The 17,440-nt window shown below is 40.9% G+C and overlaps 1 protein-coding gene across 1 annotated transcript in view; it reads right to left on the bottom strand.

The window, feature by feature from the left end:
- ZMAT4 (zinc finger matrin-type 4) overlaps positions 1 to 17,440 on the bottom strand; it is a 363,653-nt gene that overhangs the window by 227,428 nt on the left and 118,785 nt on the right. The window contains exon 3 of the mRNA XM_065947284.1: positions 332 to 421. Within this exon, the coding sequence (XP_065803356.1) occupies positions 332 to 421 (90 nt within the window). The remainder of the gene's footprint in view (positions 1 to 331; positions 422 to 17,440) is intronic.

Below are 17,440 nucleotides of genomic sequence, written 5' to 3' on the forward strand. Positions count from 1 at the left end.
TGCCCTTAGGTCATGTCTTCTCCAGGAGCCCGCCTCCCCTCACCCAGCCTCTGACGGTCTCAGCCCCTCTGTCTGTTATTTCTCCGCAAGGTCCCAGCACAAAATCATCAAAAAGTCTCCCAACCCTGTATCCTGCAAGACCTGGCAGGAAAAAAAAAAAAAAAGGAAAAGACTTGCTTACATGTCATATTTTCTGTCATGGTTAATGAGAACGATTTCGACTCACTTAGCTTTCCCACTAGGCTGGACATAACTGGAATTCCCAGACCTGCAAAGTTTCTCGCCGACAGAACAAATTGTCCAAGGATATTGCGTGGTGTCAGATACTCACGTTTTCTGATCGGAGCCTCTTGGCTGGACACCCACCATCCCTGGGGTGAAGCATGTAATACAGTCGGACTTTGCTGGCATGTTTTCGACTCTGGGAAGGAAAAGCAGAAGCAGAGACTGTGAAAGAGAAGGCACTGAGAATCCCTGGACACATCGGCAGTGACTGCCAATGCCCAGAAGGAATTTCTTTAGAAAACGTGAAGGTTATACCAAGGTCACAGGGCGAGGCCTTGCACCAAGGCCCCGGATGTAGAGGCCAGAACCAAGGTCATCTCTGAAACTGACTGAGCCCCGTCGTGAAAGTGTTAGTTGCTCAGTCATGTCCAGCTCTTTCTCTCCTTCTCCAGGGGATCTTCCCAACCCAGGGACCGGACTCGGTCTCCTGCATTGCAGGCAGATTCTTTACCATTTGAGCCATCAGGGAACTCCATTTAACTGTTGCCAAAACCCCCCTGATCCTTATCTAGGTCAGTTCCCTGACCCCTAATTAGGCAAATATGCCCACCCTGATACTCACCCTATAACGCTCTAACCCATCACCTAATGCCATCCTTCAACAGGAATTTTCTTTGTCTTGAGGCTATAAAAATTGGCTACTAATTCATGCAAAGTGTCGACTCTCTCTAATCTGTCAGGAGGTCAGCCCTCTGTGCTCACAGCGCCTTCATTCTCAGCTTCCTACTCTTAATAATTACTCCCTTCTGAAATTCTCTGTGCCTGGAAATTCTTTCTCAACCCACGTTTGGACTGCCACGACAGAAAATACTTGAGCATGTTCATATGAGTCCCCTCGGATGACGTGTCAGATAGGTTAAGTGACTTGCCCAACGTCATCAAGACAATATAATTTCGGGATTAAAAAGCAGAGTTAGGGAAGAAAGGTGCAACCACTGGGATCTTTTAGCCTGGAGTGAATCCTGTTCAGTTGTCTTCAAAGGTAAGAACAGGTCAGCAGAGGGAATGATCCAAGGATCAGCTGGGAAGAAGAGCCCAGTCCCCCACCCTAAGCCCTGCCCTGAGTAGCTGGGGACAACGCCGCCCTGGGAGCTGGGCGAGCACATGGCATCTCTAACAGAAGCCTGATTAGAGCCGAGCTACATGCATGGAGCCAGATGCAACTGAACCAGTCAAGCCCCACCACCTGCAGATCAGCAGGACTCTGAACTTCTATCTGTCCAGACCGCCCCATGCCTAGCGTGGAGAAACTGATTTCTTATTCCTTCCGTCTTTCCTCTCTTCCTTTGCTGAACTGAGAGCCCATCCGAACTCCCTTCACCTCTAAAGAACACTGAACTTCTAACTTTCAAGCTGCTACCTGAGGCAGGATGGTGGACTGAAAAGCACCCATAAAAAGAGTCAGAAATTCAGAATCCCAGTTCCAGTTCAACCACTTTCTCCCTGTGTGATATTGCACAAGTCATGACATGCAATGAGTCATGTACTCTAATTTGATTATAGTCAAAGCTAGTCTCAAGCCTCCCTGGGGGCTCAGCAGTGAAGAACCACCTGCCAATGCGGGAGACACAGGCTCGATCCCTGGATCAGGAAAGATCCCCTGGAGGAGAGAATGGCAACCCAGTCCAGTATTCTTTCCTGGGAAATCCAACGGATAGAGGAGCCTGCTAGGTCACAAAAGAGTCAGTCACGACTTTGTGACTAAACCACCCAAACAACTCTCACATTCTCCTTGTACAAAATGAATGCAATGATATTTATTAGGGTTTCCAGGAGAATCAAATGAGACATTATATAGGAGAGTCTGTTTCTCACTGTGCTCTATGTGGTCTCTATAAGGTGAATTCTCCTTGAATCCATTGCTGCCCGATTCCAAGTCCCCCAACCCCTTCTTTACTCAGAGATTATTTCCTTCTTTTCCAATGACTTGGTTCCACGTGTCATTACAATTGGGTTCTAGCTGATCTCCTGATTGATGGGTTGCCTTCCTGGATTAGCCACAAAGGGGAAGTGATTTCAGAGAATACACAGCAAGTTGCATCTTGCTCACAGGACATCATGTAACTCCTTCCTGTCTGGTTTGCCTCATTTATCACTTCTTTCACTCCTTCATTGTGCCTCAAGCAAGAAGACTGAGCCTCCAAACACCTGCTGGACACTTCTATGGTCTTTAAATGGATTTAAAAGTGCTAACCAGTCCATCCTAAAGCAGATCAGTCCTGGGTGTTCATTGGAAGGACTGATGTTGAAGCTGAATCTCCAGTACTTTGACCACCTGATGCAAAGAGCTGACTCATTTGAAAAGACCCTGATGCTGAGAAAGATTGAGGGCAGGAGGAGAAGGGGATGACAGAGGATGAGATGGTTGGATGGCATCACCGACTCAGTGGACAAGGGTTTGGGTAGACTCTGGCAGTTGGTAATGGACAGGGAGGCCTGGCGTGCTATGGTTCATGGGGTCGCAGAGTCGGACATGACTGAGCAACTGAACTGAACTGATTGGGAATATAAAAAATATTAGAGACATTTTAAAAAGTACTAAAGTGTGATTTTTGAAATATATCTGAAGCTCTTTCTAGGTTGAATTTTAAGTTTTAATCAAAGGTTATCTGGAGTCTTGTTTGCTTGGAAGACTGGTAGGACAGAGAAACGGAACCCCATATGAATACGTGTCAGATGATGTCAACATCATTGCTTAGCTTCTGTGTGTTCTTGAGAATGTTGCCGTGCAAACAAGCATGTTTCATTTTGCAGATAAATATGTTGATGTCTAAAATGTGTACAGCTATTCTACAGGGTTGTGGGGGTTTTGGAGGTAAGGGGTAGTGGAAATATTAGGAATACTGCCACAATTCAAAAAAAATAAAATAAAAGAAGGTGTCAAAATCTCCAGGACATTGAATGAGGCCACAGAATCTGGGCTGCTCTAAAGCACACGCAGGCAGGTAATTGGTGAAAAGACAAAGTGATAACAGTGTGAGCTCGAATGGGGCTGAAGTAGGTTTTCAATTTTGCTTTTGTTACCATAGAAGAACTTCTTATCACAGTCCCTGCAGCATCAGTCCACCCAGGGAACAAAATCATGGCAAAATTGGAAATCTCATAAAGCAGCTTGTTTTGTGCTGAGTTGTTTTTTTTTTTTTTTTTTATTCTTTCCTAAAATATAACATTTCTTTCAAAAAGACTATTTCCAGAAAAGACAGAGTTCACCGGGTTATTTATTTGCAGTTTGACAAAACAAGTAAAAAAAAAAAAAAAAACCCATTAACTGAAAAAAAAAAAAGAAAAAAAGAGTAGCTCTGTGTGATTAGTGATGAGCGATGTTCGGTCTGAACCTTCTTCCTGATTTTGTCCACTGAAGGCTTGCTTTTCTCCTTTGGCTTCCCAGCCTCCAGGCTGGCTGGAAGGACCGCCTTGACCTAGTGTCTAGGAGGAAAGAAAAAGGGCCTTGGCAAACACCATCTGAGCCTGGATAGACAGCGGACAGGATCTAGGATCTGGCTCATCACTCAGCTGCATCCCTTTTGCCTGGTCCTCTCTTTTCCTCCTGTTGCTTTTCCCAGGCCGCCTGGACTGGAGCCAACGCCTCCCCACGCTGACTTCAGGTGGAAAGTCAGAACCCCAAAGACAGTCCAGTCCACAGTGAGAGGAGCACGGGACTGCCCTCCCAGCTGGTCTGATTCAGACCCAAAGCCACAAATTATGCTGGTCGACAGAGGGAAGGAGGCTCCCAGTCGAACGTTCCTGCCTCTACCCCAGAGCTCTGCCAGCGGCTCCTCTCTTTCTTCCTGGCACGTTCACCTCTTCACCCAGACAGGACACGGAGTCACCTACTGCATCATCCTCCAAGTGACTTCTCTTAACTACCCTACTCTCGACTTCCCTTAACTCTCTGACACTGCATCAAATTTGGCACAGAAATCTTACCCCATTCCATTTATTCCAAAAACAAAACCTTTCCTACAGAAACTTAAAACTGCATTTGAGCAAAGATGTTCATCGCAGCATTATCGAAATAGGAACAAATAAATAAATTGGGAGACAGCTACACTTTCGACAATAGGAGACGGGTTCAAGCAGCCCGTCTGCTTGAATGCCCTTATGTTCAGTTGCAAATGGAAAAAAAAAATGCTTTCTACATAATGAATATTGGATGGAAAATGCAAAGCTCAAAATTGCTCATATATGATGATGACAATTAAATAAAAATTCGTAAGTATAGCAAGAGGAGATGAGGAGAGAAAAATATAGTTTATTAGGGTGAGAGTCTGGATGTTTTCTTTTTAATTTTTATACCAAATTTATCTTTAACAAAAAAAATAATAATAACTTCACAATGTTCAAGCCTTTGTAATTCCTCATTAAGTCTACTTTATACTCATTATAATTAGTAAAAAGCATCACTGATCTGGAATGCATTTAACATATACTGATATAATTGACCACATTTCCATTTACCCTTATCAACATTCAAAATGCACGCTGTTTTCACTGTAATTCTTGGTAATTAGATGAGCATACTTAACCGAAGCGCAGTACGTGCTACTTCAAAATTGAAAACTTGATTTTGGCCCATACAAATTCTTTGGTAAATATGCCTACTTTTCACCATGTGGTCATTTTAGCTTTCTGTGTATGAATGGAGATTATGGGATGGTAAATGCTGTCCAGACAACCAAACCAAGAAAGCTTGGGAAAAAACTACCCCTCAAAATGCCTTATGTTATCCAAATAAACACAAAACAGTAGCAAGTCCTTATGACTTTTTCAAAGATTTATTAATACGTAAAGCCCAACTGCCAGCCGAAAGGAACTTAAAAGAGAAAAAATAAACCTTACTAATATGTTAAATGTATATATTACAGAGTTTCAAGAGGGAAAAAGACCATTAATTTCAGGGGGGAAGAAAACAACGAAAAAGAAATTATACTATCTTTCAATTGCACTGAGAGTCAATCCCAGGTTCTTTCTTGCATTAATATTTGCATTTTAAGTAAAAGTCATTATTTTCATTCAAACCACATCAACTTTAAGCTTCCCAGATAGGCCAGAAATGACCAAACCTTTCATTTTAATTAAAGTCTTTGCCCCCCTTGCTGGGCGCGGTGTGGGGGCAGACCTATCTGCAGATTAGTTTCTTTGGCTGAAACAATCTCTTGGCATGCTAAGAAACAGCCTAAAGTGGAAATTCAGGCCAGCCTTCTCTTTGCAGGGATGAAGAGCAAGACCAACCTCTATTTCAGATGTATCGCTGTCAAAGGAGAGGGTGAACATAGAAATAGAATGGCTCTGTGCTTCACCTAAATTGCCATCTTCCACGATCACACGCATTCCTTAAAAAATTCTCAACTCACATTTGCTTCCAACAAGGCTACTGATTTCTGCTCTCATAAAATGTGGCGATAACAAAGCAACTTGGTATTTGCATAATGTTCCCAACAGCCTTCAAAGTCCTTTCACATTTATCCTCTCATTTTATCCTCTAATCACAGTTGTGAGGCTGGCAGGAGACGTGTTGTTTCAAATAAGCTTTAAGATCCATTGCTGATTTCCCAGTTAAATCTTCACCATCTTATTTCATCATAGATATCTAATTATACCTCTTCCAGAAACCAGCTAACATAAGCCAAGGACTATAAGAAAAAACGAAAACCTGGAACAGATTGATCATTATAGAGGAGTGATTCTCGCAAACCACCAATTTATTTCTACTCATTCTAGTGTGAAGAGGGACTGATTAGGGCAGAAACAAAACACAACAAAGGTGTCACTTCCTGGTTGCCCGAGAATGTCTGTCTAGCTGATATGGGGTGGAGGCTCCATCTCTCATGAAGGAGAAGGGGCTGCCCAGGCAGATCCCCCCTTAACACTCTTAGGTTAAGGGCTCAGGGCTGAGCCCCACAAACACTGGAGGCAACTTCAGTAGGAAGTCAAGGTTAAATGCAGATGAACCAAGAGGAAACACCAAGTGTCAGAGGTTCTCTCTGATGAATGGGGCTCTTTCCTGGATCGGTGCATCTTGATTGGTTGGATACAGAAACCTAGAGTAGAAGATGGACCAACTGGAAATCTAGGAAGAGAAGACTGGCTCTCTAGAGAAAGCCTTTCACAGCTCAGAGAAGGAAGAAATAAAACTCCTCCACCCAAGTCTCCTACCCAGGCTGCTGGGCTCCTGAAATGGCCTGTCATCATCCAGTCCTAGAGCTGAAACTGACTCAGAAGATCCTCACAGGGTTCACGAGGACTATGAAAGGATGCAGGGCTGACGCACACACACTGGGGACATGAGGCAGGCCTTAACCTTCTGTTCTGATGAGTGGCACATAGGAAAAAATTATGTGAATAGAAGAAAACATTAATAAAACTCTCAAGGAAGAAACATCAAGAAATTTTTTCTTTGCAAAAGATTTACCACAATAAGTAGACGTTCTAAGTGGCAAGTGTTTAGAGTCATTTAATTTAAGAAAATAGGGACTGAGGATTAAGACTCAAAGATGAGATAAGCAATAAAGTAAGGACGTTAAAAAATATCACAGCTTGGGACTTTGCTGGTGGTCCAGTGGCTAGGACTCTGTGCTCCCAATGCAGGGGACCCAGGTTTGATCTCTGGTCAGAGAACTAAATCCCACGTGCCACAGGTAAGAGCCAGCATGTCAAAACTAAGACCCAGAGCAGCCAAATAAATAAATAAATATTTTTTAAAAAGAAAAAAAACAAAATCACAGCTTAATTGGAAGGTCCTTACCAGCAGGGCAAGAGCACAATCGGCACAGCAGAGCAGTGTGAAGTTAGGACAGAGTCACTTCCTGGAACGTAGAGGATAAGATGAAGAAGTGGGGAAAAGCGGTTCTGGAAATCTGACATACGAAAGACCAGGACAAATACAGTGTGGCTTTTAACAGTAGAAAAAACAAACAAACAAACAAATGGAATATTATAGATTACAAATTCCCAAAATACACCCCATAGTTTGAGACCAAAAAGAAAGCTACGAAAATACCTAAAATACATCTAACTTTATGATTGGAAAATTTTCTAAACAGCAATGCAAAAGAAGCAGTACTGATAAAAATGGCTATATAGATAGATAGATAGATAGGACTGAAATGGTATGGACTTAACAGAAGCAGAAGATATTAAGAGGTGGCAAAAATACACAGAAGAACTGTACAAAAAAGATCTTCATGACCCAGATAATCACGATGGGGTGATCAGTCACCTAGAGCCAGACATCTTGGAATATGAAGTTAAGTGGGCCTTAGGAAGCATCACTACAAACAAAGCTAGTGGAGGTGATGGAAATCCAGTTGAGCTATTTCAAATCCTAAAAGATGATGCTGTGAAAGTGCTGCACTCAAGATGCCAGAAAATGTGGAAAACTCAGCAGTGGCCACAGGACTGGAAAAGGTCAGTTTTCATTCCAATCCCAAAGAAAGGCAATGCCAAAGAATGCTCAAACTACCACATAATTGCACTCATCTCACACGCTAGCAAATTAATGTTCAAAATTCTCCAAGCCAGGCTTCAACAGTATGTGAACCATGTACTTCCACATGTTCAAGTTGGATTTAGAAAAGGCAGAAGAACCAGAGATCAAATTACCAACATCTGTTGGATCATCAAAAAAGCAAGAAAGTTCCAGAAAAACATCTATTTCTGCTTTATTGAGTATGCCAAAGCCTTTGAATGTGAGGATCACTACAAACTGTGGAAAATTCTTCAAGAGATGGGAATACCAGACCACCTGACCTGCCTCCTGAGAAATCTGTATGCAGGTCAAGAAGCAAGTTAGAACTAGACAAGGAAAAACAGACTGGTTCCAAATGGGAAAAGGAGTACATCAAGGCTGTATATTGTCACCCTGCTTATTTAACTTATAGGCAGAGTACATCATGAGAAATGCTGGACTGGATGAAGCACAAGCTGGAATCAAGATTGTGGGGAGAAATACCAATAACCTCAGATATGCAGATGATATCAACCTTATGGCAGAAAGCGAGGAAGAACTAAAGAGCCTCTTGATGAAAGTGAAAGAGGAGAGTGAAAAAGTTGGCTTAAAACTCAACATTCAAAAAATGAAGATCATGGCATCTGGTCCCATCATTTCATGGCATATAGACGGGGAGATAGTGGAAACAGTGACAGACTTTATTTTGGGGGGATCCAAAATCAGATGCTGACTGCAGCCATGAAATTAAAAGACTCTTGCTCCTTGGAAGAAAAGTTATGACTGACTTAGAAAGCTTATTAAAAAGCAGAGACAATGCTTTGCCAACAAAGGTCTGTCTAGTCAAAGCTATAGTTTTTCCAGTAGTCATGTATGGATGTGAGACTTGGACTATAAAGAAAGCTGAGCATCGAAGAATTGATGCTTTTGAACTGTGGTATTGGAAAAGACTCTTGAGAGTCTCCTGGACTGCAAGGAGATCCAACCAGTCCATCCTAAAGGAAATCAGTCCTGAACATTCATTGGAAGGACTGATGCTGAAGCTGAAACTCCAATACTTTGGCCACCTGATGTGCAGAACTGACTCATTTGAAAAGACCCTGATGCTGGGAAAGATTAAAGGTGGGAGAAGGGGATGACAGAGGATGAAATGGTTGGATGGCATCACTGATTCAATGGACATGAGTTTGAGTCAACTCCGGGAGTTGCTGATGGACAGGGAGGCCTGGCGTGTTGCAGTCCATGGGGTCGCAAAGAATCGGACATGACTGAGCAACTGAACTGAATATATACATATATATGCTTGTTATCTTAAGTACATATATGTAAGAAGAAAACCAGACATCCCAGTTGTCTCAGTGGTTAAAAAATCTGCCTGCCAATGCAGGAGACATGGGTTCAATTCCTTGGTCAAGAAGATCCCCTAGAGGAGGGCATGGTAACCCATTCCAGTATTCTTGCCTCAAAAATCCTGTGGATAGAGGAGCCTGGAGGGCTACAGTCCATGTGGTCACAAGAGTCGGAGATGATTGAGCGCACACATATATACACAAGAGGCAAAACACAAAGCAGGAATATATCTGCAATATGTGAAAGTGGTCTAATAGCTTTAAGAGTGATCCTACAAATTTAGAAAAACAATAATATTAAATAAGCAAAAGATAGAAATAGGGATTTTTAAAATGCAAATAGTTAAAAGATACATAAAGAGAAGCTCATCCAAATTCTACCTTATATTTTTTACATTAAAAATATATGTATTAAAAAAATAAAAAATAAAAAAATAAAAATATATGTATTGTCACCTGTGAAATTGGCAAAAATTTACAAAGCATACATATCCATATCAGTGAAGATACAAGGAAACTAAGACTCTTTTTATATAGCTAACAGGCATGTGAATTGATATTATCTTCCTGGATGGAAATTTTTCAATATATATTCAAAAGGCAAAAACTCATTCAAGCCAAAATTCTACTTCTATGAGTTCATTTAAAGGATGCAATCAGAGACATATATTACCCCTTATTTATAATAATGAAAATGAGAAAATAATTTAAATGCCCTAAATGAGAGGGATAAATATTATGATACATATATATATGATAGATTGCCAAAGTGCCATGAACAAGCATATTAGTCATATTCAATGACATGAAGAATACCTATGCAATAATACTAAGAAAGAAAATCTGCTTCAAACCAAAAAATAAGTGATGCCAAACTTCTTAAACAAAAGCTTTATGTGTGAGGGCTTCCCTGGTGGTCCAGTGGCTAAGACATCCCAGTGCAGAGGCCTGGGCTCGATCCCTGGTCAGGGAACTCGATCACACATGCTACAACAGAGATCGCTGTGCCACAGCTAAGATCCATTGCAATCAAATAAATAAAATAAATAAATATTTTTAAATATACATATATGATTGTGTCCTATACACATGGTTGTCTGCATAGACAGGGCAAAACTCTAGGAAGAAACACACCAAAAGATTGATATTCTTTATCATGGATCACAGGTGACTGTAATATAGGCTATTTTTGAATTTTCCAGATTCCTCAAGGGATCTAATGATTCCAGTAAATGGAGAGAAAAGTCACACTTTTATAGGTTCATTCCAGTTTTCATGATTTCCCATTCTAATCGCTTAAGATGAGGAAAATGAGTCTCAGGAAGACTAAGAGAGTTGCTCGAGATCTCATAACTTCTAAATTCTCAGAGGACATGGGTTACACCTTTTCTGTTCATTTTTGTCCCCATCATCTATCACCATGCCTGACACACAGTCAGTGCTCAATAACTGTCAATTAAGGGACTGAATGCATGAATGAAAGAAAGTGGTGATCCCAGAACAAGAGCCCAAGACCCTTGATTAATTAAAACGATCGTGTGAAAGTGTGTGTACATAATTGCTATAGACTCCCTTCCATTCTGAAAGTGAAATCAGACCCATCTCCCGTCTCCTCCCATCTCTCTACCCGGCCAGCAGTGTAGGTCCAGGAGGAGGAGGCCACAGACCAGAGGGAGTTCTGGCCACAGCTCCTGTGGGCATTCTGCAGGGTGAGCACACAGGAGGAAAATCTCTAAGTAGGGGACCTGACAAAAGCTGAGCTTGAACACAAACTCCGAGGAAACCTTGGAACTGCTGCAGCTGGTGTGTGTGTGTGTGTGAGTGTGAGTGTGAGTGTGTGTGTGTGTGTGTTAGTCCCTCAGTCATGTCTGACTCTTTGTGACCCCATAGACTGTAGCCCGCCAGGCTCCTCTGTCCATGGAATTCTCCAGGCAGGAATACTGGAGTGGGGTGCCATTCGCTTCTCCAGGGGATCTTCCTGATCCAGGGATCGAACCAGGGTATCCTGCATTGCAGGCGGATTCTTTACCCTCTGAGCCACCAGGGAAGCCCCACTGCCTCTGGCACAAAAGTCCAATCCAGAGTGATGCCTCCTGTCACAGCCACCATGGCGCGTGCAACTTGGTTGGTTAAGCAAGAGAAGGTTTGGAACCAGCAGAGCCAACTCATCCACTGTTTTCAAGAACCCCAGTTCACCAGATGCCACTTGGTAAATCTCATTTAACCCATGACCTCAGGTGATACATCACTCCGTTTGTAATTATAGGATCCCAGGTATCTGTGGCCGTGGACTCAATTGTATGCCCACGCAAATTCATATGTGGAAGCCCTAACCCCACCTCCCCTCCTGGCATTACTGTTCTTTGAGATAATCAAACCAGTCAATCCTAAGGGAAATCAACCCTGAATATTCACTGGAAGGACTGACGCTGAAGCTGAAGCTCCAATGCCTTGGCCACTTGATGCGAAGAGCTGATTCATTGGAAAAGACGCTGATTCTGGGAAAGATGGAAAGCAGTTGGAGAAGGGGGTGACAGAGGATGAGTTGGTTAGATAGCATCACTGACTCAACGGACACGAATTTGAGCAAACTTCAAAGACAGAGGAGTCTGGTGTGCTGTAGTTCACGGGATTGCAAGACATCAGATATGACTTAGCAACTAAGCAACAAATCAAGGTTGAACGGGGTCAGAAGAGCGGGGCCCTAACCCAACAGAACTGGGGTCCTTCTGGGACAAGGACAGGGGATGCTTCCTCTTTCCGCGTGCACAGAGGAAAGGCCACATGAGGAAACAGCAAGGAGGCGGAAGTTCTGCAAGGCAGGAGGAGAGGCTGCACCAGTAACCACGCCAGCACCTTGATCTCAGCCTTCGAGCTCCAGAGCCGGGAGAAAAGTAAATGTCTGTTGTGTAAGCCCCCACTCGATGCTATTTTGTCTTGGCAGCCTGGGCTGACTAAGCCACATGCCGTCATCCACACCAGGCGCTCTTTCTTCTCCTACCAGGAATCGGTCCATTTTTCAAAAGCAAAGAGGATAGCCTTCACGTTTCTAGAATTAGGTCATTTTTTTATGTTTTTCTGAAAGATTTTTAAAAGAGCATTTAAAATGAGAAGTGCTTATCTTAAACAAGTTTTGGGGAAAATGGGTTTTTGTTGGAGAAAACTGTCTAGGGTGGGCTGGGCAGCCTTCACGAGTGTGTAAACATGTTTGCACTAAATCTGTACTTCCGTCTGCCTACACGAGTGCCTACATGGGCGCATTACAATTTTAAATCAAAGTCTTGCAACTCAAAGAATTACATTACCACCAAAGTACAGAGGAACCATCTTTCTGTCGTGTGAGGGCAGAGCTAAATGTGTCTACATGAAGTCTGCACATTTTTAGTAGAATCACAGGAGAAAGAAGAGAATACCGGAGCATAAGTAATGCAACATACCTCATCTAGGCCGCTCTTCTGCTGTTTGGGAAAATAAGACAATTTCCCCTGTCTCTGGAAGCTCCCATTAAGAAGTTAAAGATAGAGATGAGGGAAAAAATAAAGCCAGTGAGATCAGTGATTAAAGTCAGAGAAGATGGGGTGATTTGAAGCAACAAAGATACCAAATCCTTCTGCAACGTGAAAGTTTTAACAACACAAGTCAACCCTGTGCTACCATTTCCCGAGGTCTCTTGGCTTCTCTTAGAAAATTTATGCCAGGAATAAGAAAAATGTTAGCACTTTATAAAAGCACAATTGTGAGTGAGGTCTCCCAAGATTAACCCCCACCACCACCAAGGGCAAATGTTCATCTCCATCTATTTATATGGAGTGAGGTTTAGGTGGTGGAGAAATCAAGATTAATCCAAGTCCATGGTCTTGTGAAATAGATGTTGGTCACTCAGACAACCCAACAACCAAGGCAGTGGGAGCACAGCTCACATGTGGCCTCATTACTCGAATGTAACATTTTTACATTTGATTCTCTTTTTGCCCTATTACTTTATACTCCTTGGTATGCATCCTATAATTATTCTCAAACTGAACTCTGTTCTTAGAATTGAATCTTCAGTTTTTGTTATTTTTATAGTCTTGATCCATCCCACCGTGTACCTTTAAAACTTCTGCACAGAGTGGTTCCTCTATAAAAGTATGCTAATGACATAAACAGTCAGGTGAGAAGAAGCTTTTTTGATTTGTCATCTGTTTTTACATTATAGTCTCACTTGCTTATTTTTACTTAGATTGCCTTTGCTCCTGGTGTCAAATCAAAAAGTAATTTGATCAGTTGTGAGTCCCCTGGAGAAGGAAACAGCAACCCACTCCAGGGGTCTTGCCTGGAAAATTCCACTGACAGAGGAGTCTGGTGGGCTACAGTCCATGGGGTCACAAAGAGTCATACACAATTGAGTGACTAAACAACAACCAAAAAAAGTAACAATTGTCAAGACCACTGTCAAGAGACTTACTGCCTATGCTTTCTTCTGGGAATTTTATGGTTTCAAATTTTATGTTTAAATCGATCCTTTAATCCATCTTGACTTAATTTTTGCATATGGTGTAAGACAGTGGTCCAGTTGCATTCCTTTGCATGTGACTGTCCAGTTTTCCAAACCCCATTTATTGAAGATGCTGTCCCTTTCCCCACTGTAAATTCTTGGCTCCTTTTTCATAAATTAATCGATCATATATGCATGGGTTCATTTCTGAGCTAAGTGTTCTGTTGATCTATACGTCTGTGTTTATGGCTATATCATACTGTTTTGATTACCAAAGCATCGAAACATGGCTTGAAATCCAGAAGTGATGCCTCTATCTTTACTCCTCTTTCTCAAAATTGCTTGAGTTACCTAGCAGTTTTGTGCCTCCATACAAATTTTGAGGTAGTTTGTTCTATCTAAGTGAAAAAAATGCATAGTAATTGTAACAATGATTGTATTGAACCAGTAGAATGCTTTGGTTGCCTGGATGTTTTAACAATATTACTTCTCTCAACTCATAAGCTTCTACTATCTTTCCATTTTTGTGTGTCTTTTTCAATTTTTTTTTTCACTTTCAGTTACAGATTTGTCATCTCCGTGGTTAAATTTATTCCTAGATATTTTACTCTCTTAGATGCAGTGGTAAATGGGACTGCTTTCTTAATTTCTATTTCTGATAATTCATTGTCAGTATGTAGAAACCAGTTGGATTTTGTACATTGATTTGTATCCTTCAACTTTAATGATGTTCATGTTAGTTCTCTTTAATGACTTTGCATATTAGTTCTAACAGTAATTTTGGCACAGTTTTCAGAGTTCTCTACATATGATATTACATCATTTCCAAATTGGGACAGTGTTACTTCTTCTCTGATCTGATATCTTTTATTTCTTCGTTTTGCCTGGCTCTGGCTAGAACTTCCTATATATACTACGCTGAATAGAAGTGATGGCAGTGGGAATCTTTATCTTACCCCTGATGTCACAGAAAAAGCTTTCAGTGTTTTGCCATTGAAAGTGTAATGTTGGGATGTGGGCTTATCATGTATGGTCTTTACATACTGAGGTATATTCCTTCTACAACCAGTTTGTTGAAAGTTTTATCAGTAAATGGATGTTTGAAGTGAAGTGAAGTCGCTCAGTCATGTCCGACTCTTTGCGGCCGTGTGGACTGTAGCCTACCAGGCTCCTCCGTCCATGGGATTTTCCAAGCAAGTGTACTGGAGTGGGTTGTCATTTCCTTCTCCAGGGGATCTTCCCGACCCAGGGATCGAACCCAGGTCTTCCACACTGTAGGCAGATGCTTTATCATCTGAGCCACTAGGCCTTTACTAAATGGACCTTTAATTTTGTCAAATGCTTTTTCCACATCTATTGAGATGATCAAATGAGTTTAACATTAATTTTGTTAATGTGCTGTATCACACTGATTGATTTGTTCAACCATCCTTACATCCCTGGAATAAATCACATTTGGTCACAATATACACTCCCCTTACTGTATTATTGAATTTGGTTTACTAATATTTTGGTGAGGATTTCTCATCTATGTTCATGAGGATTATGAGGCTGTAAATTTCTTTTCTTGTAGTATCCTTGTCTGGTTTTGGTATTAGTATAATGATGATCTCAGAGCAAGTTTAGAAGTGTTCCCCCCTCTTCTAATTTTTGCAAGGTTGTGAAGGATTGGTATTAATTCTTTAAATACTTGGTGGAATTCACCAGTGAAGCCATCTAGTCCTGAACTTTTTATGTTGAGCGGTTTGTGATTATTGACTCAATCTCTGTAGTCAGTTCAAATTTTCTTTTATCTTCATGGTTCAGTCTTTATAGGTTGCACTTTTTAGGAATTTATCCATTTCCTTTAGGCTGTCCAATTTGTTGATACCTATATGCTTGTAGTAGTCTCGATGATCCTTTGTATGTATCAGTTGTAACATCTTCTCTCTCATTTAAAATTTTGGTTTTGAGTCCTCTCTCTTTTTTTTTCTTGGTAAATCATCTTTTTAGTCTCTATTTCTTTTATTTTCACTCTGATCTTTGAGATTTCTTTCCTTTTACTAAAAGTGGCTGCATAGGTAAAACAAAACAAAACCATCAACAAAACAGAAAGTCAACTTATGGAGCGGGAGGAAACATTCGCAAATCACACTGCAAGCAGAAGCTTAAGAGTCAAAGCCCGTAAAGAACCCCGTAACTCTTTTTTTTAATCAAAAAGAACAATTTGATTGAAAATGGGAAGAGGAATCACATAGACATTTTTCCAGGGGAGATATACAAGTGGTCAGTGGGCACATGAAAAGGTGCTCCACATCACTGATTATCAGGAAAATGTAAATGAAAACCACACTGAGACATCGTTTCACACCATTCAGATTAGCCATCAACAAAAGGACAAGAAATAACAAGTACTGGCAAAGATGTGGGGAAAAAGGAACCCTTGTGCATAGTTGGTAGGAAGGTAAGCTGGCACAGTTGGAAAGCAGAATGGAAATTCTTCAAAAGAATTAAAGCTAAAAAAAAAAAAAAAAAAAAAAGAATTAAAGCTAGGGCTACCATATGATCCAGCAATTTCACTTCTGGGTGTTTATTCCAAGGATACCAAAACAGGATATCCAAAAGGTATTTGTATTCCCATGTTCCTTATAGTCTTATTCACAGTTATTCACAATAGTCTTATATCACAAGATATGGAGCAAACTAAGTGTCCATTTATGAATGAAAAGAAGATGTGGCACTGACATACAAAGAAATATTATTCTGTCATGAAATGAAGGATATCCTCCCATCTGAGACACAACGATGGCCTTTGAGGGCATTATGCTAAGTGAGATGAACCAGACAAAGGGAGATACTGCGTGAAATCACTTATATGTGGGATCAATCAATCAACAAAGGTGAACCCATAGAAACAGTAAAAAGTGGCTTCCAGGGGCTGCAAGGTAGGAAAATATGGAGAGGTCGGTAAAAGAGTACAAGCCTCCAGCTATAAAATGAAAAAGACCAGAGGACTTAATATAAAAGATGGTGACTATAGTTGATCACGCTGTATTGCATAATTGAAAACTGCGAGGAGATTAAATTTAATTTATTTCACAAAAAATAAATAAATATGATAAATATGTAAGGTGATGAATGTGTTCATTAATTATATGGAGAGACTCCTTCCACAGTCTATACATATGTCAAATCACCATGTGTCCAATTTAAATATGCCGATTATACCTTAATGAAACTGAAGTAAATAAATAAATGGTCAGATGACTTATACTATAGAACATAACTCAAATATATCTCACTTGAATGCAAACAATAGTAAATAAAAATAATAAATTTTAATTGGACTAACAGACTATCTGCCTAACAAAGAGATTTTTTCACTGACAAAAAAAAAAGTTTAATTTTTAAAATCAGTTTCCTCTGGTACACTTGAAATGTGACTTTATTTTCCAATTTTCCTAACTTTATTTTCCTATTTTCAAGAAAACTTTAGGTACATATAACTTTTATAATCTGAGAAACGTAATCAGCAAATTTATTAGGAACATTTCTAGTATAAAGCAATGTGCAAAGAATGGAATGTCCATTTCTTCCTATCCGAGTATCCTCCCCACCATGTCTAGCTGGTATTTTTGCACAAGAAATTAGCTGACTGCCTTGGGGATAGGTAGGAAGCCTCTCAACTGCTTGAAATTGAGAGGGTTCAGCACCGCCCCCCCAACTACAGGAAACCTGGGTTTATGCCTGTTTCACTTAGTAATGGGAAACAGCATTTTTTTTTCACTTGAATCCCTAGAGTCAAGTGTCCCAAAGCATATTTTATTTTCCCAGAGACACCTGCCTTGCACAGCACGCTCCCCGGGCCCGCAGGGCACACATGCACAGGGCCGCCAGCTGCAA

This window comes from Muntiacus reevesi, chromosome 10 (genome assembly GCF_963930625.1).
Source record: "Muntiacus reevesi chromosome 10, mMunRee1.1, whole genome shotgun sequence".
Lineage (NCBI taxonomy): Eukaryota > Metazoa > Chordata > Mammalia > Artiodactyla > Cervidae > Muntiacus > Muntiacus reevesi.